The sequence below is a fragment of the Suncus etruscus genome, chromosome 18 (genome assembly GCF_024139225.1).
Source record: "Suncus etruscus isolate mSunEtr1 chromosome 18, mSunEtr1.pri.cur, whole genome shotgun sequence".
Lineage (NCBI taxonomy): Eukaryota > Metazoa > Chordata > Mammalia > Eulipotyphla > Soricidae > Suncus > Suncus etruscus.
The window spans coordinates 18,174,240-18,200,340 of NC_064865.1; the positions used below are offsets into that span (position 1 = coordinate 18,174,240).

General features: G+C 43.7%; 1 protein-coding gene and 1 pseudogene across 2 annotated transcripts in view; one reads left to right on the forward strand and one right to left on the reverse strand.

The window, feature by feature from the left end:
- Positions 1-26,101, reverse strand: part of TULP4 (TUB like protein 4) — a 186,105-nt gene that overhangs the window by 59,389 nt on the left and 100,615 nt on the right. For both annotated transcript variants that reach the window (XM_049765315.1, XM_049765314.1), the window contains exons 3-4: positions 8,652-8,780; positions 612-773 (exon numbers count right to left, since the gene is read on the reverse strand). In XM_049765315.1, coding sequence (XP_049621272.1) covers positions 612-773; positions 8,652-8,780 — 291 coding nt within the window. The remainder of the gene's footprint in view (positions 1-611; positions 774-8,651; positions 8,781-26,101) is intronic.
- LOC125996802 (uncharacterized) lies at positions 15,453-15,551 on the forward strand (annotated as a pseudogene).

Consider the following 26,101-nt stretch of genomic DNA (forward strand, 5'->3'; position numbering starts at 1 on the left):
AGAAATAGCTCCTGGCAGGCACGGGGGATCATATGGGACGCCCGGGATTCGAACCAACCACCTTAGGTCCTGGATCAGCTGCTTGCAAGGCAAACACCACTGTGCTATCTCTCTGGGCCCAGAAAGCAGGTTTTTAAAAAGAAGGCTCATCCTTTTACAATGACCACCTACTTGTGGTACTACGACTCACTTCTTCCTGCTCTTCTCAACAGGGAACAGGGTCTTTCATCAGTCTCAATTCAAAAAGACTCTCTTAGGTGATTTTATTCCAGTTTTCTTTTTTTTTTTTTCTTTTGTTTTTTGTTTTGGTTTTTGGGCCACACCTGGCGTTGCTCAGGGGTTACTCCTGGCTGTCTGCTCAGAAATAGCTCCTGGCAGGCACGGGGGACCATATGGGACACCGGGATTTGAACCAACCACCTTCGGTCCTGGATCGGCTGCTTGCAAGGCAAACGCCCTATTCCAGTTTTCTTAATGATTCTCCCCTTCAGGGGTCATTCCTAAGCACAGAGTGAGGAGTAAGCCCAAGCATTGCCAGGTATAGTTTAAAACTCACCCTCTAAGCCCTACCCCGCCCTCCACAAAATAAAAGGGGGGGGGAGTGACATTACCTGCTGGTCATCAGGTGTCCAGATGCCACATGTAATCTGACTTTCCAAGTTGATCTCTGATGACCAGTGTCTCTGTCCACTAACAGAACCAACCAGGACAAAGCCATCTCGGTAGGAAATCAGTGCTTGAGTCCCATCATGGCTCCACGTGAAATCACTCACCTTTGAAACAAAAAGAGTCAATTTACCCTCCAGAAAGGAAAGCCTTTCATCAAACATGAAGCTCAATCTGGCCTTGGACGCCAACTGAGATGATAATGGAGAGAACAGTACATCCATATCATGTGTATCACAGCAATAACATGTCTGGTAGGAGATGGTATTTAATATGTATGTTAATGTAGTGAGGCCATGGGTCTCATACAAGTGAATTCATCGAATCTTACCTGTGAGAAGTAAGTACCAACCCCTTTCTATATTGGGAAGCAGGCAAGGAGTGGGGAATAATATTGCAGATCCTCCACTATGGGGAGTGTCCAGGCTGAGTTTGAGCCTGTATGTGCTGCAGTGTGCTTTCTCTGCTGCTGTCCTGCAGCCTTCACTGATGAGGAATTAAAGACTCTAGCTCTTGGTTATTTATCTAATAGGAAAGTTCACTACTTCTGACTACATATCATTCTCAGTCTCACCAACAACAGTCCCTTAATCAAATTTAAAAAACATGATTTGACACAAACATTATTTATACTTTGGGTATTGAGTTTTATCAAATGTATTTGTTGCACTTATTCAAATGGCCAAAAATTATTTTCTCTCTATATTCTATTAACCTACATATTTCTATGGATTTCCCAATTCTTTTTTGGTTTGTTTTTGTTTTGGGGTCACATCTGGCAGTGCTTAGGGGTTACTGCTGGCTCAGTGCTCAGGAATTACTCCTGGCAGGCTCAAGGGACCATATGAAATGCAGGGAATTTGAAAATTTGAACCAAGGTCGGCCATATACAAGACAAATGACCCCTGTGGGATGGTTTCGGTCCCTGGATTTCCAATTCTTTAAACCTACAAGATTACAAGATTTCCCAATTCTTGAAATCTAGACTCTCCCAACCTGGAGGAGGAATGCTGATTTACACACACATCTGAAGATTATTTGTTAAGTGTTCACATATTCTACCTCTGTTTTCACAAGTGAAATTATTTAAGTTTTTTGTAATGTTCTGTCCATATTTTTCATTGTTATATGTGTCTATATCTCTTTGTCTTACTTTCTCTTTCTCTGAATGAGATAAAGAACAATGCCTTCTTATCCACTGCTGAAAAACATTTGTATAAATTTGATTTATCATGGGGCTAAATAGTACAGTACGGAGAGCACATGCCTTGCATGTGGCTGACCTGGGTTTACTCCCAAGCATCCCATATAAAACCAAGTGATTCCCGAGGGAAGTTTGGATTAACCCCTGAGAAAATTAAGTAAATATATTTGTATTATTTGCCACTTAAAATTTTGGTTGAAAACATTTGAAAAATAATCTGGCACTATGCTTTTGAGTTTTAATGTAGGCCCTTGGAGGTGACAACTTTAAACAGAAGAACATAGTATGAAACTCATTTGACCACAGGAAAATAAACATGAAAAGCATGTAATCCCTATATTCATATTTTCTTTGGGTTACAACAGTATCACCAAACTTAAATGAAGACCCCAAGCATTTATAATATAAAACATTCATCTGTTTTCAAATTAGGTGACCTAGTTCTGGGATGCAGGGGCTTGTGCTACAGGGCACAAAGCAGAAACCAACCCTAGCCAAGATCCCTTCAGGCACAGGCACTTCATGCACCTTACACCTCTCTCAGGTGGGCCCACAGAGATATAGCCATGAACCATACCTCTGGTTTGTGGGAGGAAGGTGAGTTTCCAGGGGAAAATTCTTGCAGACATGAGACCTGGGCAGAAGGTGAAAATTTATCTGGTGGCCCCAGAAAAAATTTAAACATGGTTATCAATGTTATAATAAAATTAAATGAAATTATACTACTTGAGAAGATGCTGCATCAAGGACCCATCTTTTACAATCTATTATTTACAGGCATTATCTTTTTTGGCAGGGGCCACTCCAGCAAAGCTTGGGAGGTCCTAAGGCCATCCTGGTACTTGGGAAGGCAAGGATTACTAAGTGTTGAGGATCAAACTCAGGACTGTGGACAGGCTAGGCATGGCTTTAACAATGGAGCCTACTCCCAGCATTATTACATGCCTCAGGTAATTCATCTCATTTACATTTATTTTAATTATTGCATGTTCATATATGATTTTGTTGCCATCACATTCATTTATTTTTAGCAAACCCTATTTTTTTCTTAACACATGCAGCAAATTATTTGGTACCTATAACCCTTCACTTACTGCTATACCTAGCTGTGTTCAACTTTAACTTTTGTAACATTATATGTCATAATTTAGATAATATTAAATGAACAAACTTTTTAGATAATAATAAATGAACAAACTTTTTACTACTTCCCCAGCAGAGGTATGGATTTATGTTCACTGAGAACAATGCTTTCATCTGACAAGATTCCTGAGGTAACTCTGAAACAGCTGTTCTGAAGTTACTAAAAAATGTTGCTTCCTTAGGTAAACCCAAACCCTCCTTTTTAATAACATTATATTTCTACCAGTTACATACTTTTTCCCCTAAAAATCTAAAACATTTTGGGGGGGGGCCAGACCACACCCAATGGTGCTCAGGAGTTATTCCTTGTGGGATTGGGGGACCATATGTGGCGCCAGGGATTGAACATGGGTCAATTGCATGCAAGAGAAATGCTCTATCTCCTGTGCTATTCTACAGCCCCTAGAGCCTAAAAAAATTTAGGGGTAACACAATACTTTCTATAATACCATATAAATGTTGCTCATTTTACAACGATAAGGCTAGTTATTTCCATGCACCTTAGTTCATTTGTATTGGGAAAGATTTGCATTAAAGGGGCCAGAGAGATAGCACAGCGCTAGGGCATTTGCCTTGCACGCATGTGACCCAGGATGGACCTGGGTTTTGATCCCTGGCGTCCCCAAGCCAGGAGTGATTTCTTTTTGTTTGTTTGTTTGTTTTTGGGCCACACCCGGTGACATTCAGGGGTTACTCCTAGCTATGCACTCAGAAATTGATCCTGGCTTGGGGGACCATATGGGATGCCGGGGGATCGAACCGCGGTCCGTCCTAGGCTAGTGAGGGCAAGGCAGATGCCTACAGCTTGCACCACCACTCTGGCCCCAGGAGCTATATCTGAGCACACAGCCAGGAGTAACCACTGAGTGTCACCAGGTGTGGCCCCCTCCCAAAAAGATTTGCATTAAAAAGTCTTACTAGGTGGCCCGGAGAGATAGCATAGTGTTGTTTGCCTTAAAAGCAGCTGACCCAGGACCTAAGGTAGTTGGTTCGAATCCTGGTGTCCCATATGGTCCCCTGTACCTGCCAGGAGCTATTTCTGAGCAGACAGCCAGGAGTAAAGGAGTAACCCCTGAGCACCGCCAGGTGTGGCCCCAAAACCAAAAAAAAAGTCTTACTAGGGACTGGAGAGATAGTACAGTATGGCAGATAAGCCTTGAGCATTGCCAGGTATAATCCCCCAATAAAACCAAAACAAAACAAAAATGAAGTTAAGCAACAAGCCCCCTTCTTTGTGAGAGCTGTGATGCTTCTGTTCACCAATGAGGGTTCTCAGACATGGATTAACAGAATGGGGCAGCCTGGCCACTGCTCACACAGCTTCCCATCAGTCTCATCCACCAACCTCCTTGGTGACTGTTAAGTGAAAATAATGCTTGCACTGTACCAGACTGTTTAAAAAAAAATCTTTTGGTTTTTGGGCCATACTCGGCGGCGCTCAGGGGTTACTCCTGGCTCTGCACTCAGAAATCATTCCTGTCAGGCTCGGGGAACCATATGGGATGCCGGGAATCGAATCCAGGCCCGTCCCAGGTTGGCTGCGAGGAAGTAAGCAAATGCCCTACGGCTATACTATCACTCCAACCCCCCAGACTCAATTTTAAAATCAAGGACTCAGATTAATTTCCTTTTAAAAAAATGTGCATAGAATAATTTAGGGTTTGCCAAATGATTACTTCATGGCAATAAAAGACACCCTACAGTGATTTCATTCCTCATGGGCAGGAATGCTCTCTCTTCCCAACAGGTACTGGTTTGGGGTACCTGGGTGTATCTGCTGATTCAGCCAGAAGCCATCACTACTCATGGATATGTGGCACGTTCTTGGATGAGCTGACTCCCACACAGGGTTGCAGGCAGGCAGTGCTAGATGCACAGGTTTGTTCAGTGGGATCCAAGGGCACATATGCCTCATTTCAGGGAGCCGCTTCACTGTCAGATTGACCTGAGTAAATGGTAGGGATGATGTAGGTGGAACTTGGCAGACACACCAGCTGGTAGATCTAGGTGCTTCCTAACCATGCTTTCAGCAACCATGCAAGCTCACACAACTCTGACTTCACATTGCTGTCTTATTCCTAACACTCCTGTTTGTATCACACACTCAAAGAAAAGGGGAGGGCAAGATGGCATGATTTTATCTAGGATCATGATCTGGAGATAGCAGAAGATTCCCGTCTTGGCATGGATGAGCTGCAAGAAAGTCTGGTTGGTGGGCAAAGGTAGTCTAACAGCAATCAAGTCTTGGCTATACTATGAAAATGACTCTCCACTGAAGAAAAAGCAGCTTCTTGTCTGAGAATAAGAAAGTGTGATGGGTAATGTGGGTTCAATTCAGGTTGGATTCAGATTGGGGTCCAATTCTGTTCCTAACCTGTGCTTGCCCTGGCACTGATGGAGCATCACACCTTCTGAACAAAGAACTCCCGCACCACACAGTCAAGTTCTTCACTGCCCAGCTCCTTGCCCACCCCTCCTTTCCTTCTCCAAGTCAAGCTTGCCAAACACTGGATCTCAGGAGAGAAGAGGATGGGAGAAACATAGTCCTTTAAAGACCTTCTGGAACAATTCAGAATTTGCTTTACACAGAGCCCTGAGATGATGAGTTCAGAGCACTCTCAAGGGCAGGTGGGCTCTGGGTTGAGCAGTGGTACCTCCTGGCCCATAGATAGTTTAACCTCGGCTTTGTGAACAGTGTGAGCAGCACACACATATTTCACCCACTTCATCCTCTCACTGATCCTAAGAGGAAGGTATTACCCGACACCCTAGATTACAGGGAGAAAAGTGGGTCATGGAATAAAAGTATTGGTCTGTGGGGCTGGGCGGTGGCGCTAGAGGTAAGGTGCCTGCCTTGCCTACGCTAGCCTTGGATGGACCGCGGTTCGATCCCCTGGTGTCCCATATAATCCCCCAAGCCAGGAGCGACTTCTGAGCACATAGCCAGAAGTAACCCCTGAGCATCACCGGGTGTGGCCCCTCCCCCAAAAAAAAGTATTGGTCTGTGCTCTTGAGTTCATATTCCTTTTTTATTTTTATTTTTTTTGGTTTTTAGGCCACACCCAGTGCGGTGCTCAGGGGTTCCTCCTGGCTGTCTGCTCAGAAATAGCTCCTGGCAAGCACGGGGGACCATATGGGACACCGGGATTCGAACCAACCACCTTAGGCAAACACTGTTGTGCTATCTCTCTGGGCCCTCATATTCCTTTATTCTCTTTTCTTCTGAGCCAATCTGGTGTTATTCAGGGCACCATGCTAAGAGTCAAAGCTGGGACTCCCACGTGAAAAGTCACCTTTGGTACCGAGTTCCTGCTCCTGATGAGCACTTTCCCACCTTCAGACACAATTTCTCCCAGGAGTGGACATGTCTACACCTGCATCTCCATTCAAAGAGAAGAGTTAGAACTCAGAACAGGAGATATCATAGGCTAGAGCAGTGCTTCTCAATTATTTTCTGTCATGCCTCCCTAGGAAGAAGAAAACATTTTCCGCACCCCCCACGCGACAGTAAATAGTATCTTTATTAAAAAAAAACTTTAAATTGCAAAACAAAAATTATATAAAATAATTTGAGCTGATTTTTTAATCAGATTGATAAATTAATTAATTGATTAATCAGATTGATGTCTGAATTAATGGCTACAATGAGTACGTTTTGCAATACATAGATTTTCGAAGCAGGTTTTGAAGCAGGACACAGCAACTCTCAGCTCCAGAGACATACAGAGACAAAAACACGGGGCTTAGCTTGTTATGATAGTGTTTGTCGAAGTCAAACATGCCCCCCTTTACGAATCCTCATGCCACTGGGCTAGAGTAAAAGTGGATTTGCCATGGTGAGTTCTTGAGAGTTGTACACAAAATTTGCTTATAAAACTTTGAAAATTCAAAGGAAGAGTAATTGTATAGTTCAAGTACGTGGCTTCTCACATGTCCAGGTCTCTCCTTTACTTGTATACGAGTGTACAAATTCATGTACCTGCTGCAGGCCCTCATACCCACATTTTCAAGAGCTTGTACCCTGTACCTAAGGCTGTACCCCAGCAGTTTCTATTGTCCTGTTTGACTTCCCCAGTTTCTGGCCATGCCAAGGTGCACGTGGGTGAGACGACTGTGCTCGGCATCTGTCTGTGCCCAGACAGACACCCAAGCCCTGCACAAACCTGAACTTTCCTGGGTACCAAGCCCTGCCTGGGCCTCTGGGGATGCCTGTACTTAGCCACGTGTCTGGAGGCATAAGATCCACTTGACCCTATGGTCTGTTTGGGTGTATGTGGGGGAGAAAGGACAAAGGAGAGAAAAGAGTGGGGGACTTCCTTTATCTGCTGCCATCTCCCACCCACCTCCAACCCATTATCTATTTTATGCCTATCTGTCTGATGACCTACCTGTTCCATGAATTAGATTTACTTTTTTACTTTGAGTCACACCTGCTAGTGTTCAGGGGTTACTCCTGGCAAGTTTGGGGAACCATATGGAATGCCTGCAATCAAACTCGGGTTGGCTATGTGCAAGGGAAGAGCCTTCCTGGATGTACTATGCTCTGGTTCCTACCATTAGTGAAATTTAAAGTGACTAACTAAATTCACCTGGTGCTCCATCCTGGCACACCATCCTTACTCTCTCATCAGCTCTTTCTTTTACACGTGAGAAACGGGTGAAGAAAACTCACAAGGCCTTGCCAGAGTCAATCCTTATCACATTTACTCTGTGAGATGATGGGGCAAACTCACAAAAATCAGCCTCTTCAGAGTAATTGTTGAGGATCACATGGAGTAATTTTCTGTCAACTCACAGTTTGTACCTTACAAACTTGGAAAACTCAGAGCTCATTTAAGACACAGAAGCAAGAGGAGAGAATTCAGTGCCTCAGGAATATATCATCAACAGGAATTATTCCTGCTGAGTTAAGAAGGTCAAGAAAGGCAACCAAGGCTCTGACAGGCAGCTGTAATTCCTGACAGGGCTGAAGCCTCATCAGTACAGAAAGGAACCTTGCATAGCCCCTCTAGTGGTTGCAGGCTAAATGTGGCCTAAGTCTGAAGGATCTACAGGACAGTGGTAAAAACACTCAGCCTAGCAGGATGTCTCCGGCATGGGAATGACTATTTTCCAATCAGTAAAGATGGCTTTATCCCACTGGAAGTGCTGGGAGATGTCAACAGGTGGCCATGCTAATTGAGGCCTGCTGAAGAGAGTGTTTGTGCTCAGTGTGATGAGATCTAGGCCTGCAGAGCTCCCTGGGAGAGAACTATCAAGACTCCAACACAGGGAAAATACTATTTAAGAGGAGCAAAAACAAGAGATATAACAGAAGCATTTGAGAGGATCCAAAATGACCATGTAATCAACACTGGATGGCATAAAACAATTTTAGATTTAATTAAGGCTTAAAACTTAGAGAGGGTTCACAAAAACAGTACAGATAAAAAAAAAAAAAAAAGAAGAGGAGCTTCCACCTCCTACTGATACATTCAGGAGAAATAAAAACCAGGATTATAAAAAAAAAAAAAAAAAAACAGGATTATAATTGTATTCATCTCCTTGTCACCTCTTTCTGGAAAGTTCTCTCTGATATAATGCATGGCCTGTAATATGCCTCCAGCATCTGGCACTGCAAGGGATTACCTTCTCTTACCTGAGCCCCACGGTCATTGACCAGCTCTACAGACCACCGTCCTTCATACTGAATCCACACGAATATGCCTCCATCTGCGTCACATGTGGCTAGCTTCTGGTATGGCTCATTCCACCTCACCAGCACAACCTAGAAAACAAATGAGGAGAAACTTACTGAGAGAACAGGCCGATAGGCCAGGATTACTTCTGCAATGTGAGCGAACTCCGGAACCAAATACCATTCATGGTCAAGGAAGAAGACTGGGTGAGTGGATGGGGACTCGCAGAGAGAACAGGGCCTGCCCCTGCTAAATTCCAGACAGAGACCTTCCCCCCTTCCCCGACCTGTATGAAGTCAAGAGGCCAGAATCCATAAGTGAGAGCCCTGCCTCTCACATGGGAGAGGAGCCTCCATCTGAAGATCTATGTGGTGGGACACAATTTTCACAGCAGGCTGTACCACGGCTCTCAGATCGTTGAGGAAAGGGACAGAGATGCCTCATCATTATTGTTTGAAATGGTTATAACAGGAGCTAGTTATGATGATGGAACAATAAATCTTGCTCAACTCTGCCTTTGAACTATAAACAGTAACCAAAACAGGTCATTTTCTCTCTCTTGGGCATATTTTAAAAACTGCAATTTAGCTAACATGGTTGTTCGTTAACTAATGGTCATGGTTTTGATATACAAAATCACCAAAACTTCACCACAGCCAAAGTGCCCAGAGCCTTCACCACTATCCCCATGTCCCTTCTAGTCTGCCTCTCCTCTTTCCCACCCCACACCGCCATGCCCAGTAATTTGAACTCTGAGATCCAAGGCCTGAACGAATCACCACTCAACATGGTACATGTGTTGACTGACCATGGCTTTGTTTTTGTTTAGCTCCAGCAGACACTGTAGACCACGGTTTGAGCTTGCTCCCATTACAGGAGGGTCTTCAATCCAAGCAGGCATTGCCAACATCCAGCACACTCTTTAAATCTACTGTTGAAATAATGCCTCTGCTCAAATTGGGTACTTAAGTTTCTCAAGTGCAAAAGCAAAAGTCTTTCAATAATACTGAGTATGTCAGTCAAAAAATCTATTTCCATGTAGTCAATAAAGTCAATTTCCTAAACTCCATTCAATGTGACAATGAGTTACTCTGCAGACAGTCATGCACCAGACACATGTGGCTACAATTTAGACACACATGAATGACATACTTTTTAATTAGAACACCATAAGATAGATATACATTTACAAAGTTGTTCATGATTAAATTTGAGTCATAAAATGTTCCAACACCTATCCCTTCTCACCAGTGCACATTTCTCACCACAGTGTCCCCAGTTTCTCTTCTGCCCTCCTCCTACCTGCTTCTATGGCAGACATTTCTCTCTCCTCCCTCCCCCTTTCTCCCCCCCCTTTTTTTTTTTGGTTTTTGGGTCACACCCAGCAGCACTCAGGGGTTACTCCTGGCTTTATGCTCAGAAATTGCTCCTGGCAGGCTCGGGGGACCATATGGGATGCCAGGATTCGAACCACTGTCCCTCTGCATGAAAGGCTAATGCCCTACCTTCATGCTATCCCTCCAGCCCCCCACCCCATTTCTCCTTTAAGAAACTATTTGCAAAACTGTTAAGGATATCATACATACATTATCTCCTTTCAGAACCCAGTTCTTGTCCCCTAGTGATCCTTTCCAACTTTCAGTGTCACAGTGGTCCTTTCTCTGCACATCCCTTGTTCTTTGTGACAAGCTTCCTACCATAGATCAGTATCCTGACCCTGGTCTCTACTGTCTTTGGGTATAATTACTGTACTGTCTTCTTTATAATCCCAAAATGAGTGTGATCATTCTATGTCTATTCTTCTCCCTCTAACACATACTATTGAACTCTCTAATCACTAATGTACTTCAAAATGCCCCCTCCAGAGCAGAATATAACAAGCAAGAGCCTGTGGTTCACAAGGGTCAGCCTGCCAATGCCTTTTTGACATGGATACCCATTCACTATGGTCTCATTCTCCATAGGGAGAACTGAAGTTAATGCCCCCTTAGATGCTTTGGGATTTGGTCTTTTTTTTTTTTTTTTTTTTTTTCTTTTTTGGTTGCTGTTTTTGGTTTTTTGAGTCACACCTGGTAGCGCTCAGGAGTTACTCCTGGCTCTACGCTCAGAAATCACTCCTGGCAGGCTTGAGGATGAGATGCCAGGATTCAAACTACTGTCCTTCTGCATGCTTGCAGAATGCAAATGCCCTACCTCCATGCTATCTCTCCAGTCCCGGGATTTGGTCTTTTTGGAAATGCACAGCAGGTAGGGCATTTGCCTTGCACATGGCCAACCCAGAACAAAGCCGAGTTTAATCCTCGGCATCCCACATGGTCCCTCAGCCTGCCAGGAGTGATTTCTGAGTGCAGAGCCAAGAGTAAAGCCGAGTGCCACCAGATGTGGCTCAAAAACTAAAGAAGGAAGGGAGGGAGTGAGTGAGTGAGTATGGACCTTATATACAGTATAAATATATAAATACAGAATTCGACTGCTGTAACTAAATAAATGGGTGGATAGCTCTCCTAAAGTCATGAAAAAATATTTCCAATATTTCTCAGTATAAAAATATCTCGAACTGCAAATGTTGTTTCCCTGGATTAAAATTCTCATTTCCTATCTCTTCTCTATTGCAGAGCTGACTGCCTTATCTCCCAGCAGCTCATTTCCTGTTCTCCATATCTTTCCAGTTATTTGGCAAGGTTAGGACATACCAAAGCTGAGGGACCAGCTGGACTCGCAGTCACTGTGCTCTGTCTCTGAGGAGTACTGGCAGAGCCTGCTCGTCTTCTTTCACAAAGACAGAGGAAAGCTAAATATGAATCCAAATATTCGATACTTCATTGAAAAGCAGAAAAGAAAGACTAGTCTGTCACCCCTCCAATGTTGGTTATAGTCTATCATTTTATTGAGAATATGAAAACATTAAGGTGGAGACATTCAATGGGGTCCCAAGTTTAATTTCCAGTCCCAAATTTGACTGCTAACTAAATTCAACCTTGGGAGAAAAATAGTAACAAAAGCACAGCACACAAAGAATGGACACAGAGTCCGGCCTTTCCTTCTATTCCTTTTTTGTTTCACACCAGGTGGCGCTCAGAAATTGCTACTGGCAGGCGTGGGGGACCAAATGGGATGCCGGGATTTGAACCACCATCCTTGTGCATGTAAGGCAAATGCCCTACCTCCGTGCTATCTCTCTGGCCCCTATTCCTTTTTTGACGTGGTGGTGAGGTGTGTGTGTGGGGGGGGGTAAGGACATACAACAGAGATGGGATGGGGTTACTACTTGCTTTAAACTATTATCCTAGTTCATTCTTTCTTATTTTGGGTGGAACCTTCCAAGAATTGGTGGTGGTGTGTGTCAGAGTCACTCCCAGAAATTCGGCTAACAGGCTTAATGTCAAGTGCAATGACGCAACGTTGCTTATTCATGTCCAGGGCTGCTGGAGCCTCCTGGGCTGCACCTTTTGGGGGCAGGGCTAAAAGGGGAAAACTATATACTAGGTGCTAGCCTGACTGTGCCATCTCCCTAGTCCAAGTACCATCTTTCTTTCTTCTTCTTCTTCTTCTTTTTATTTTGGAGCTAAGGGATTACTCCTGGCTCTACGTTCAGAAATTGCCCCTGGCAGGTTCTGGGGATCATATGGGGTGCCAGGAATCAAACCAAGGTCTGTCCAGGGTTGGCATGTGCAAGGCAAATGCCCTGCTGCTATGCTATCTCTCCGGACCAGTACCAGCTTTCTTAATTACTCCATGTAACTTCTCTGAGAAACAAAAGGCTCCTGGTGTAAATTACTTAAGTTTTAATTAAGTTCAACAATGTCTTCCAATAGAGACTAAAGGTGTTTAGCTTTATCCTGCCCATCATTTAAAAATTCATAAAAAATATGCATATATGGAGCCAAAGAGATATCACAGCAGTAGGGTGTTTTGCCTTGCATGCAGCTAACCCGGGACAGACCTGGGTTAGATTCCCTGTATCCCATATGATCACCCGAGCCTGCCAGGAGTGATTTCTGGACACAGAGCCAGTGTGAGTACTGCCCAGTGTGGGCCAAAAACCAAAAATAAATAAAAATATGCACATCTTATATAGAAAAGATAATTTATAAATAAAAGTGATAAGGCTCTCCTTTTCTTAGAAGTAGCATGTTCACTATTATTTCAAGGAAAGCACCTTGATTTTTATATCATGTATTAAATCAGGTTTTCATTTTTTATGAGCACCGCATAATGTAAGGCTATTGAATAAAAATCAATTTCCCCAAAGATCTGATAATGCAAAAACATGAAAAAATTCTCAGCATCTAAATATAGTACAGTACAGTCTTCTTCTGAATAAATATAAGAATAAGATGACAGAGATGCAATAATGCTCTTCATACATATGCAGAGTTCTGCTGTTACTCACAACTTGTTCTCAGCCAGAGAGTACTACATACCAGTTAATGCATTACGTTATGTATGTATGGGCTTCTAAATATTTTAATTAGTAGTTGCTCTTAAAAGCTCAGAAATAATGTAGGAGATGAGATCATAACATACTTACACACTTTTTTGACAAAATTAAAAGCAGATCCATTTGGCAAAGTTTAGTAAATTCCAACAACAATGAAACGTAAACTAGAAACAAAAAGTTGAGAAGCAAATTCCATCCAAATTCATCAGAGATGTTTTGATTACACCTTGGAATTCAGAAGTAGTGAAATGTATGGGCTGATGTGATAGTACAGTATATAGGGTGTTTGCCTTGCACACAACCGACCCATATTTGATTCCTGGCATCCATATGATTCTCTGAGCACTGCCAGGAGTCATTTCTGAGTGCAAAGTCAGGAGTAATTTCTAAGAACTACTGAATGTGGGCCCAAAACAAAATAAAAAACAGAAGCAGTGAAATGTAAGTATTAATTGTGTATATTAAGTATAAGTATTAATTACAAATACATTTTCAAAACCCATTTTTGCATGATTAATATTCTCACAGTGAAGGCTAGAGTGGCAGTACAGGGTTAAGGAGCATGCACTACATGCAATAGACTCTGGCTCGATTCTGGCAACACATGGTCCCCCTGAGCAATCAGGGTGACCCTGGTATCCATGTCCTTAGACACTGGCATTGAGCTATAGGGAGTGTCTCGGGGCCTTCTGAGCACCATTTGCAAGCCTTCCCCCCAAAAAAATATCATAAGTCATAGAATATTCATCTACAATATCCAAAATATACTTCACATTTTGCAGTAAAAGGGCCCCAAAGTGTTGTATTTCTCAAAAGCCAGGGAACATTAAAAAAATAAATGCACACCTTTTGCCAGTGACCTGGATTACAATAAGCACTTTTCTGCCTCACCTCCTCTACTCGTGCCCCTAGCCCTCCTGATATTAGATGCTTGAATCTCTCCATTTTGCTGATGAGATTTAATCTAGGTATCTTGGATTAAGTCCCCACCCAGCAAAAGGTAGATCATAGGCCACAACCAACCACTAAGCAGTTATTTCCTTTGCTAGTTCAGGGTGTTCTACTTGGGGGCAAGAGAGCAGAGACATAGTACACAGGGTAAGGACTGTGACTGATTTGGCATGTGACTGACTTCAGTTCACATCTGGGTACCACCGGTTCCCCTAATACTGCTAGATGTGTCCCTGGAAACCCGAGAGCACCACAAAGTTTGAGAAGCATCATATCCTCAGGCCCCTGAACTGACTCACTTGGCCTGCTACTGTCAAGAGAGAAGCTCCTGGACTTCCTGAGCACCACTTGGGAGGCAATTCTCTTGCCAAAAAAAGAAAAAAATCAGGAGGGGCATTATTTAATGATCCCTGGGAAATGGCTGCATTTATGGAGAACGTACACTGGCCAGCTAAAATTTCTAGTTTGGAACTTTTAGTTATTTAAAAAAAGAGATATGGAAAATGTGAGGCAAACAAATAAATCTTGAGGCAGAGGTGGAAGGGGAATAAATACAAAGTAATTGTAAGCAGCCCAATGCTGATTTTGAAGGAACTTTGTAAAAGGGACACTGCTTCAAAGAAAAGGGGTTAAACAGGGTCATCATTGTCAACAGAAGCAACTGGCCTAGAGGAAGAGGAGCCCCCTGTTGCAATCAGCAGATCTTAAAAACATTCATTTACTGCTAAGCCACTAGGAAATTTTCAAAGGAAAATTTAGCTTGGCCATCACTATTATAAATTTATCCTTCAAATATATTAATAATCTGGCCTATGGATACAACCGTCATCACTGACACTTAATCTGCTATATTCATTTCCACCTTTATCCAGAGATAACTCCATTTGCTCTCACTCAAATGAAGAAGGGTCTTAGTTCACACCCTCCAACATCCCCATGTGATCCCAGAACAGAGCTTTCACTCTGTCTAGCATGAGCAATGCAGAATGAAAAGAGATCCATCCTCAGCTGACCAAAGTAAACCCAAAGTCCAGTGTTGGCTTCAGCACTTTGTGTCTTTATTTTGAAAGAAGTATCAAGGTAAGTACAGTGGGTAGCATGCTGGCTTCACAAGCAGCTGTCTCGGGTTTGATCCTGGGCATCCCATTTGGTTTCACAAGCACCACCAGAAACAATCCTGAGTTCCCAGCAAGGAGAAAAACAGATGTGGCCTCAAAACTAAAAAGAACAATCAAGTTGACCTAGAGGACTTCTAAGGCTCCGTCCATCTAGAATTGTCTGATACAATCACCTGGGAACAGAGTGGGGCTGTGGGAAGGAAAGGAAGCACCACAAATACAGGAATACTTCTGGTCAAAAGAGGGGAGCAGTGCTTGCTTCGGCAGCACATATACTAAAATTGGAATGATACAGAAAAGATTAGCATGGCCCCTGCACACGGAGGAACTCAGTGATAGAACACATGTCTGCAGGCTTGAGGGCACAACCCTGATGTGTGTGCACTCAGTTGCACTGCTGTTTCTCATGTCCAGAGCAACAGCCCGTTGGGCAGCCTCCCAGAAAGCAATGAGTTGCCATCACTTGGGTCAGCTGTTGTGAGAGGAGGAGCCTGTGTTGCTGCCAACTGCAGGGCAAATGCTGCTAGTAGAGGAGTCACTAGTTACTTGTTAGTTCTTGGGATGTGGGACATGGTCCACTGAAGACCACAAGCTGCTTTAAAGACAGGTGAGGAGTTGAGAGAACACATGTGGAGGGTTCCGTATCAGGGGACAAGTGGCCCCGCTGGCACTGGGGGAAAACCCTTAGGCACGAGGTTGTATTGCGACCCAGTTTCCATCTAGTCCACACAGAAACTCCATCACTTTAGAGCACACACTTCACAAGACACACGAAACAGATGTAAAATCACCCCACATGCCATATCTCCATCACCAGGTGAATGAGTCTAAATCAGGGTTGCGCATGAAAAGATCCAAACCAGGCTGAGGATGAAATGGGTATGGAGTTCTATCACCAACAAGCTACCTGCCAGCACTGTTTTTATTGAGTACAGACCACTACCCCCAAGTTGGACAGTAAGGATATAGTAAGGGTAGGTAGTTCAGGCTATTCTGAGCCTATACAGCCCAGGTTTACATATAAAACAATCTTTGTTTTGAGTGAAGCCAAGTTGTAAACAGATACAAAGAAATCAGAGATGATCTTTGTTTTAGGTAAAATAAGGTGTAACGTAATACAGACCCAGAGGAAAAGCCCAGCTATGTTTCATATCAAATCCAATTCTAACTCAAAACATACTTGGAAAAGCTAGAAATTAAGTCTGCATCACTGGATCTACTGTCAGGATAACTGAAGTCATATTCAACAATGAAGTCCTTTTCGAAAGGGGAGAAATAAGCACTAGATTGGCAAGACTGCAGAATTAATTGTAAGAACCAAAATTCAACCAGGTGGCCCAGAGATAGCACAGCGGCGTTTGCCTTCAAAGCAGCCCATCCAGGACCAAAGGTGGTTGGTTCGAATCCCGGTGTCCCATATGGTCCCCCGTGCCTGCCAGGAGCTATTTCTGAGCAGACAGCCAGGAGTAACCCCTGAGCACTGCCAGGTGTGGCCCCCCCCCCAAAAAAAAAAAAAAAAAAAAAAGATTCAACCAGGGTTCAATCTCTTACCCCAGTGAAGTAGTTTTTGAGACAGGTTAAAAGTTTAGGTAAAAAAAAAAAAGTTTAGGTAAGGGGCCGGAGAGATAGCATGGAGGTCATTGGCTCGAATTCTGGCATCCCCTGAGCCCGCCAGGAGTGATTTTTGAGTGTAGAGCCAGTAGTAACCCCTGAGCGCTGCCGGGTGTGACCCAAAAACTAACAAAAAAGTTTAGGTAAGGGGCTGGAGAGATAGCACAGCAGTAGGGCTTTTGCCTTGCAAGCAGCTGACCCAGGACCAATGGTGGTTCAAATCATAGTCCACCGTGACTGCCTGGAGCGATTTCTAAGCACTGAGCCAAGAGTAATCCCTGAACGCCACTGGCTGTGACCCATAAACAAAAATAAAACAAACATAAATTTTAGGTAAGTCAGAGAGTGTTACCAAATTTGGTGCCCTCCAGGAATGAGGAACTAGGAGTTGAGTGAGCTCAGAATGTTCTATCTGAAAAGGCTCTCTTGACAACCAAAGTTTGAATCAGAGTATCCTCTCCGACAACCAAAGTTTGAAACAGAGTATCCCTTGACAGCCAGGATTTGAATTAGAGTATCCCTAGACAACCAAAGCCAGAAAAATCAGTGATTAATTAAGACATCTATACAATGAAATGATTGTATTGCTACTGTACTGCTACTGTTTGTGATTTCTATATAAACTGCATGAAGATATGGCTCGGGATTCTTGCCAAATATCCCTTAGTTGAATGAGGCTGGGACCTTGGCTGGCCGAATAAACTCCCTTTTGCATCTTGCATTATCAGAGGTGGGCTCTGAGTCTCTTAGCAGTTTTAGGTGTCAACTCGGACCTAACTTAATAAGGCAGAAGACTTGGGACTATAGTTAAGAGACTTAGGGAGCAGGCAGTCCTTGGACTGTTGGTCATCTTGAACTTTTCCTCGGCCAGGAACTCAGTTCACACTCTTATACTCAGAAATGCCCGGGATAGGAGACAGGCAGGTCATTATAGCACAACCAGCTCTACATGGAAGGTCCTCTTTCACAAGACTCTGCATCCCTGTGAACACCAGAAGGTGGGGAATTCAGATGATCCCTGCGAAACACATTGCCAGGAGTCCCACTGGAAGAGCTCAGTGAGCTCCCTTCTCGTACTCCTGCTCAGAGTGAAAATTGGAGCGGGCTTATTAACAGCTGTCAATAGAAAACTGCAAGTGCCCATTCCTGAACTATTTAGCAGTTAAGAATTCCTTTCTCAAGATGAACTCCCTCTTAGGGTGCCATTTTCTGTGTGTGCGTCAGCGCTGCTACCATATCCACTCAGGTTGCCTCAGTCAATAATATGAAAGACCTAAAATACATATTTTTAGTTGTTGTTTTTGTTTTGGGGCCCCACCTAGGAGTGCTCAGGGGTTACCCCTGGCTCTGCATTCAGGAATCCCTCGTTTTTTGTTTGTTTGGTCACACCCAGCAGCACTCAGAGGTTACTCCTGGCTCTTTGCTCAGAAATTGCTCCTAGCAGGCTCGGGGGACCATATGGGATGCCGGGATTCGAACCACCATCCTAGGGGCCGGCGCGGTGGCGCTAGAGGTAAGGTGTCTGCCTTGCCAGTGCTAGCCTAGGTTCGATGTGGTTCGATCCCTTGGCGTCCCATTTGGTCCCCCAAGCCAGGAGCGACTTCTGAGCACATAGCCAGGAGTAACCCCTGAGCATCACCGGGTGAGGCCCAAAAACTAAAAAAAAAAAAAAAAAAAAAAAAAAAAAAAAAAAAAAAAGACCCCAAACCACCATCCTTCTGCATGCAAGGCAAATGCCATGTCTCCATGCTATCTCTCTGGCTCCAGGAATCCCTTCTGACATGTTCTGGGGACACTTTGATACACCAAGGGTCAAACTGTGTACAGGCAAGAGACCTGTTGTATTATCTCTCTGGCATCTGAATTGTATAACAAATTTCATTAGCCTCTATATCTGCATTTAGTGTTTACTGCTACTGTTTAAGACTCAGCTCTTCAATTCTACTCTGCTGAAGGATCGTTATCACACAGTAGTAGTTGGCTGATAGAGGCAAACAAAACATTCATTATAAAGAGAACTGCCTGAAACAACCTGTATGGCTACAGAATCCAGCCCCCAAAAGGAGATTCCTTAAAAACAAGACAAACTCAGCACTTAGCTAAGAGATTTTATGTTTTTACTAATGAACTGATGCTTCACTAGTATTGATTATTCTATGTCTGATCAAAATTTTTTTGTTGTTGTTTGGCTTGGTTTGGTTTTTGGGCCACACCCATTGACACTCAGGGATTACTCCTGGCTATGCACTCAGGAATCACTCTTGGCTTGGGGGACCATATGAGACACCAGGGGATTGAACTGTGGTCCATCCTAGGCTAGTGCTGGCAAGGCAGACGCCTACTGCTTGAGCTCTGGCTCCAATCAATTGTTCTTTAATATATATATATTTATTTTAGGGGCCAGAGAGAGAGAGCACAGTGGTAAGGCATTTTCCTTGCAAGCGGCCTGACCCAGGACTGATGGTGGTTCGAATTGTGGCATCCCATATGGTCCCCCGTGCCTGCCAGTGATTTCTGAGCATAGAGCCAGGAGTAACCCCTAAACGCTGCTGAGTTTTACCGAAAACACATAAACCAACCCCCTCCCATATTTTAAGTTCAGCCTTTTATATATATAAATGCAGATAATTAAGAAATATCTAGGTTGGGGCCTGAGAGATAGCACAGCGGTGTTTGCCTTGCAAGCAGCCGACCCAGGACCTAAGGTGGTTGGTTCAAATCCAAGAGTCCCATAGGGTCCCCCGTGCCTGCCAGGAGCTATTTCTGAGCAGATAGCCAGGAGCCATCCCTGAGTGTCAATGGGTGTGGCCCAAAAACAAAAACAAAACAAAACAAAAAAAAGAAATATCTAGGGGCTGGAGAGAGAGCACAGAGGTTTTTTTTGGTCATACCTGGTGGCACTCAGGGGTTACTCCTGGCACTGCATTCAGAATTGCTCCTGGCAGGCATGAGGAACCATGAGATGCAGGGATTCAAACCACCATCCATCCTGGGTTGGCTGCGTGCAAGGCAAATACACCCTACCACTGTCTCCAGCCGCAAGGATAAAACTTTTATTTTTTCGTGTCTCTGAGTTTCAGCCTGTGTGTGCATGGGTTGGGGTGCTGAGGGCACTGGTAGACACCTGACAGAGTAGGGTAGAGTCATGACAAGCTGCATGATCTCTGGCATGAGCTATTTCTGGGAGAAAACTGAGCAGTATGTCTCACTAACCTTCCTCCTCACAGCAGACACTGAGCTCATGGCTGGGGCCCACCATAGTTTTTCATCACTTTCCACTCAGTAATGTTTCAATCCGAGCACTGCCTAGAATGATCGCTGAGCACAGAGCCAGGAATAAGCCCTGAGCACCTCCTGTTGTGGCTTCCAAACAAAACAACAATAAAAGGAAACAAAAATTTCTAGGGTCAGAGCAATAGTACATTGGATAGGGCAGATTGCTTTGCATGTGGCTGACCAGGGTTTGATTCTTGAATACCACATATTCTGAGACCCACAAGGACTGATTTATGAGACAAGAGCCAAGAGTTAAGTCCTGAGCAGTGCTGGATACTTCCCCAACAATACTTTTTTAAATTTCAAAATAAATACATGGGGGAGGGGGAGAAGAGAGAAGAAAAATGTCTGCCATAGAGGTGGGCAGAGGTGTGTGGAGAGAGCGGGAGTGAAACTGGGTACACTGCTAGCAGGAATGTATACTGGTGAAGGTATGAGTGTTAGACATTACATTATTGAAACTCAATCATGAACTTTGTAACTGTATATCATGGTGGTTTAATTAAAATTTTTATTTAAAAAAATCTCTGCTGGGGCAGGAACGATAGATCTGCCTTGCACTCACCTGACCTGGGTTCAATCCCTGGCATCCCATTTGATCCCCTGAACCTGCCAGGAGTACCCCTAAGCACTACCAAATGTGGCCCTAAAATCACACACACAGACACCAAATATACGCTAATGATAATGTTTGAAATAAAACATCGTTAGGTTCTATTACAAACTAAATGTATAAAAAAATGTCCCAAGAAGATTCCCTAATATAAACAAAGACTATCTCCAGAGAGGTTTCAAAAGGTTTCCAGATCCATCCCATTATACATTTCTTCACATAATAAATGGGACATGACTAGAAAAAGTAGCACAGCTATGCAAATTTGGTTCTTTTTGTGACATTTGCAAAGGCTGTATTTCCTGATGAATTCCTTTATCATGCATTATTTTCTCCCACTTTCCTCATTGCCATCCCAGTGTCCCTCCCTGTGGTCAGCTTCCTACTGAAGACAATTTTTCAGTTTGTTCTCTCTCTCTCTCTCTCTCTCTCTCTCTCTCTCTTTCTCTCTCTCTCTCTCTCTCTCTCTCTCTCTCTCTCACACACACACACACACACAAAGAAAGCTCATCTCTTTCCTACAATAAAATGCTCCTTGATTTGTAAAAACTGTCTCAATCTCAGAGAAGAGATGTGTAGTTCCTTACTGTATAGTGTTTCTGAAGCATCTGCTGGATTGCCCAGAAGCAGCAGCGGCTCTGGCCAAGCACAGGAGTAGTAAAGTTATCACAAGCACAGAGGGTGGCGAGGGAAGCAGGCTTTGCTCAGCATTTAGACAGGATGGAGAGGGAATACATATCCCAGCCACTCAGCAGGCATCACTGCCTGACTCATGGCTAACCAACTGTACTCCTTCAAAGACAGGGGTTCACAACCCCTGGAAGTGCTGAATAATTCAGATGGTTGGCAGGAACCTTGGTGTAATTGGGGCACTTCATCTGTTTGCAGATTTCTGGGGGTGCCAAATGGTTTTATTTTCCCTGGAAAGGAGGTGGCAGGCCAAATTAGTTTAGGAACCTCTGCTATTCCCGCCTTGGGGCAAAGAGGCTGGAAGCATAGCGAGATGAGATTCATCACTTGCCCAGGGTCTGTCTGCAAAAGGAATGAGCAAAGTACAGGAATATCCATCCATAGCACACTGCACAAAAAACAGATTTATACAGGTCCTATACACATTTCCAAGCATGAGGCAGTAGGAGGAATACATAAGAAACAGGAAACACACAGCTGGAAGAATATTCATTGCCAGGTCTGAGCTGACACCTCTTCAGGGCCAGCACTCTAAGAAGGGGAATGCCTATACCAACCAGCCAGGACACTCTACTACTGTGCTTCTCTCTGCCTGCTTGGCTACAGAAGGCCAGCAAAGCCTTCCAAAGTGGAGCAGGCTTGATTGTCCAGGGGAGTTTGAAATAGGGTTCCTTCTTATTTGATACTATGAAGCCTAGAGTGGCCAAAAGCCACCAATCAAGAGAAACAAGAAGGGAATAGTTAAGGAACAGATAGAGCAGAGCTATACTCATCCTGTGGAATGTGTGGACCAAAATGTGCCCAGATCAAGTCAAGCTGGAAATGTCGCTATAAGAAGCAGACTATACCCGAGGGGCCTTTGATTAAATTCAAGTCAGATTCTTTTTTTTTTTTTTTTTTTTGGAGGGGAGGTTTGGGTACACCCGGTAATGTTCAGAGGTTACTCCTGTTTCCACGTTCCTGCTCCTGGCAGGCTCGGGGGAATGCCAGGATTCGAACCACCGACCTTCTGCATGCAAGGCAAGTGCCTTACCTCCATGCCATCTCTCCAGCCCCATCTGCCAGAGATTCAACTGTGATCACTAGATAGAGAAACTCAACATAAATAAGGCCAAGGGGCTGGAGACCCTGGATCTGAAAACTCTCAATCACAGGAACCCGGGACAGATGTAACCCCTTTTCTGTAGAACTTGGGAAAGTCCTATAGAGACTGCCAAGGGCTGCCCTGGGGCCAGGGAAATGAGGGTGCCCTGCCATGAACACATTTTTCAAGTTTCTCTTCTATTGTTTCCAGAAAAGAAAAAAATATTTTGTTATTGGAGTAACTGTTTTTGAGATCAGTTAATGATGACTGAAATTATGAAATTAAAAATTAATGGAATTGTCTATAAAATACAGTAAAAGATTAAGAAAAAAATGTGGAATAGATTAGGAGGAATGTTTACTTCCCTAGAGAGAAAAGAAATACAAATGTAAGTAGATTGGTCCTGAGGAAGTATTTGATGTCAGACATCTTCTGCTGATTTCCAAGTCCCTTACGCCACAATTACTATCACCCAGCAGACAGGACTGGACATATATACAACAGTCACCTGAGCCTGTCCTCAACTCCAGTGAGGTGGCACAGCAGCAACCATTCCTGTGCTCAGGAGGAAAAGACTAAGAGAAGCAAAGAAGCTGCTTGAGCTTCTAAAAAGAGCCAACAGCCTCTGAGGACTTAACACAAGGTTCAAATTCACACCCACAGACTCTTCAATGGATCAGACTTACAAAACTTGTCATGCACCAGGCATGATTCAAGGCCTTCTTAAGTGATCAAAATAGAGAAGCTTTGATCTCCTGGAACATTCTAAAATTACTAAAGAAACATGCCTTACTACTACTAATAAAATGAATTCTACAATGAAAAGTCAGGGGGCCGGAGAGATAGTATGGAGGTAAGGTATTTGCCTTGCACACAGAATGACAGTGGTTCGAATCCCAGCATCTCATGTGGTCCCTGAGCCTGCCAGAAGTGATTTCTGAGCGTAGAGCCAGGAGTAACCCCTGAGTGCTACCGGGTGTGACAGAAAAAAAAAAAAAGTCATATCAGATGGAACATGAAATATAGGCAGACACATGATGAAAGCTGGGTTACATGTATCTCAGCATCTCTCTCCCAATTCATCCTTCTTAACCCAGAAATTAGAGTTTTTGTCAGGTAGGGACACTGGGAGCCAATGTTAATCAGTGTTTCTGATTTTTTTTTTTTCTTGCAACAGACTCCCAAACACTTTTTGGAGACCCAAAGGTCACTCCCTCCTAAACTCAGTCAACTGACATGAACAGCTGAGTGTGAGGGCTAGTGATGCTGGCACCCAAATGTGCATGGGCCCACCAAGGTTCAACCTGGTAGAGCTCAGGGGTCAAAAGGCCTGATAATATAAGGCATGTAAGCCCTGCTGCCTGACCTCTCTCTCTGGTTCTAAATATTATCTTAAGAAGAAATATAACATTATTAAGAAGAAAACCCTGGGCCCAGAGAGATAGCAGAGCAGCGTTTGTCTTGCAAGCAGCTGATCCAGGACCAAAGGTGGTTGGTTCGAATCCTGGTGTCCCATATGGTCCCCCGTGCCTGCCAGGAGCTATTTCTGAGCAGACAGCCAGGAGTAACCCCTGAGCACAGCCGGGTGTGGCCCAAAAAACAAAACAAAACAAAAAAAAAAAAAAGAAGAAAACCCTTATTTAAAAATTTCTTTTGTTAAATTTTCTAAGGAAATTCTAATGAACTATACTGGAGCCTAGCTATTCTTAATGATTATTTGCTGAATAACAGAGCCTTGTTACCTCTGAGTGGCACAATGGCTACACCCAGCTTGCTCAGGCATCTTTCTCCTAGCAGTGGTGGGAGACTGGGAAATGAAACAAGGTCAGCCACTACAAGGCAATGGTAGTAATATGTCTCTGGCCCTTAATGTATCACTTTTATTTGAAATTTTCTAAAAGCACATAAACAGCCACACTCATCCTCTATTCAAACATAAATCTACATAGACACTACATTAAGAAAGAAATCCTTGGGACATTAAAATTGCATCTATGCCATTTATTTCAAGTATATAAACTTTTCCTATTTCAAAACTAACACAGTACCCATTCAAAATAAAATAGAATGTACTAGTTGATTGAAATTCTTCACTCGAGCTTTCAATTTCCATGAAACCATTCCATAAAAGGTATGTTTCAACTCTCTGTGTGGTTTTTCAATTACTTGATACATAGGCTGCAGTTTTAGTTTTCTGTTTGCTTCTCTTCCTGCTGTGATTTGATTATCCTATCAGTTAGGCATAGTAATAACTTTGCCTTATCCAGACAATTACTCCTTCCTATACAAAGTCTCTGGAGATACTATAGTTAGAATTGTATTTGATGGAATTAAAAGTAAGATTGATAGTCCCAAATTACCCTTGGGGTCATCCTGTTCAAATAAAGTAGGAACACCTGGAAACCATATGGCTCAGAGTTGGAATGATCCTTTTCAACCCTCAAATAAGGGATCAGAGACACTGGGTCCTTGCAGTGAATGTTGACTCCTGCTCAGTGCTGAGAAGTTTCACCTTTTCACCTCCTTTATTGATTCCTAGATTATGTTTTCGGAGATGTTTTTCTTTTTCTTTAGTTCACTATTTGCATATAGGAACACAACAGATTTTTGTGTATTGATTTAGTAGCCTTTTTTTTTTTTTGGTTTTTGGGCCACACCCAGCAGTGCTCAGAGGTTACTCCTGGCTGTCTGCTCCTGGCAGGCACGGGGGACCATATGGGACAACGGGATTCGAACCAACCACCTTAGGTCCTGGATCGGCTGATTGCAAGGCAAACGCCACTGTGCTATCTCTTCGGGCCCTAGTAGCCCTTTTTTCCCTCGTTCCCTCTCTCCCTTCCTCCTTCCTTATGACTGTGGCGGGGATGTTCTTTTTTCTTTCTCTTTAGTGCATTATTTGCTTACAGGAACACAATGGATTTTTTTTGTATATAAATCTTTTGGCCACTAGTCCCTTCCTCCCACCCTTTCTCCTATGCCCCATGATTTCTGAAACTATAAAAAATAATTTAAAAAAGTGATCATTCTTGGCATAAAAACCGGCTATCCTTTGCAAAAGCTGGCTCCCTGTGTGTGACACCAGGCGGGGAAAATCCGCGAAAGTACACCGGCCCAGTGGGGCTCAGCTGTGAAAGACTGTGAGTGTGACCTGTCTATGTCTGTCTACTGTCCTCTTGCGTGAAACTCTTGCGAGTGGGGCAAAAAGAGCCTCCAGAAACCTCGCTTGCCCAGACGCCATTTTCAGGGAGGGACTTCAGAGCATAAAAGCCGGCTATCCTTTGCAAAAGCTGGCTCCCTGTGTGTGACACCAGGCGGGGAAAATCCGCGAAAGTACACCGGCCCAGTGGGGCTCAGCTGTGAAAGACTGTGAGTGTGACCTGTCTATGTCTGTCTACTGTCCTCTTGCGTGAAACTCTTGCGAGTGGGGCAAAAAGAGGCTCAGAGGAGCACGGCCGCTCCGCTTCGCTACGCGGCCGTGCACTCTTTCTAAGGAAAGAACTCCATTGCAACAAGAAGGAAAAATCACACTAAGAACGGCGCTATATCACAGAAGCAAACATTTCTCTCTGGACTGTCTTCTCTGTTACATGCTCGGGCCTAAGATTTGACCCAGTGTGAGGCTTCAT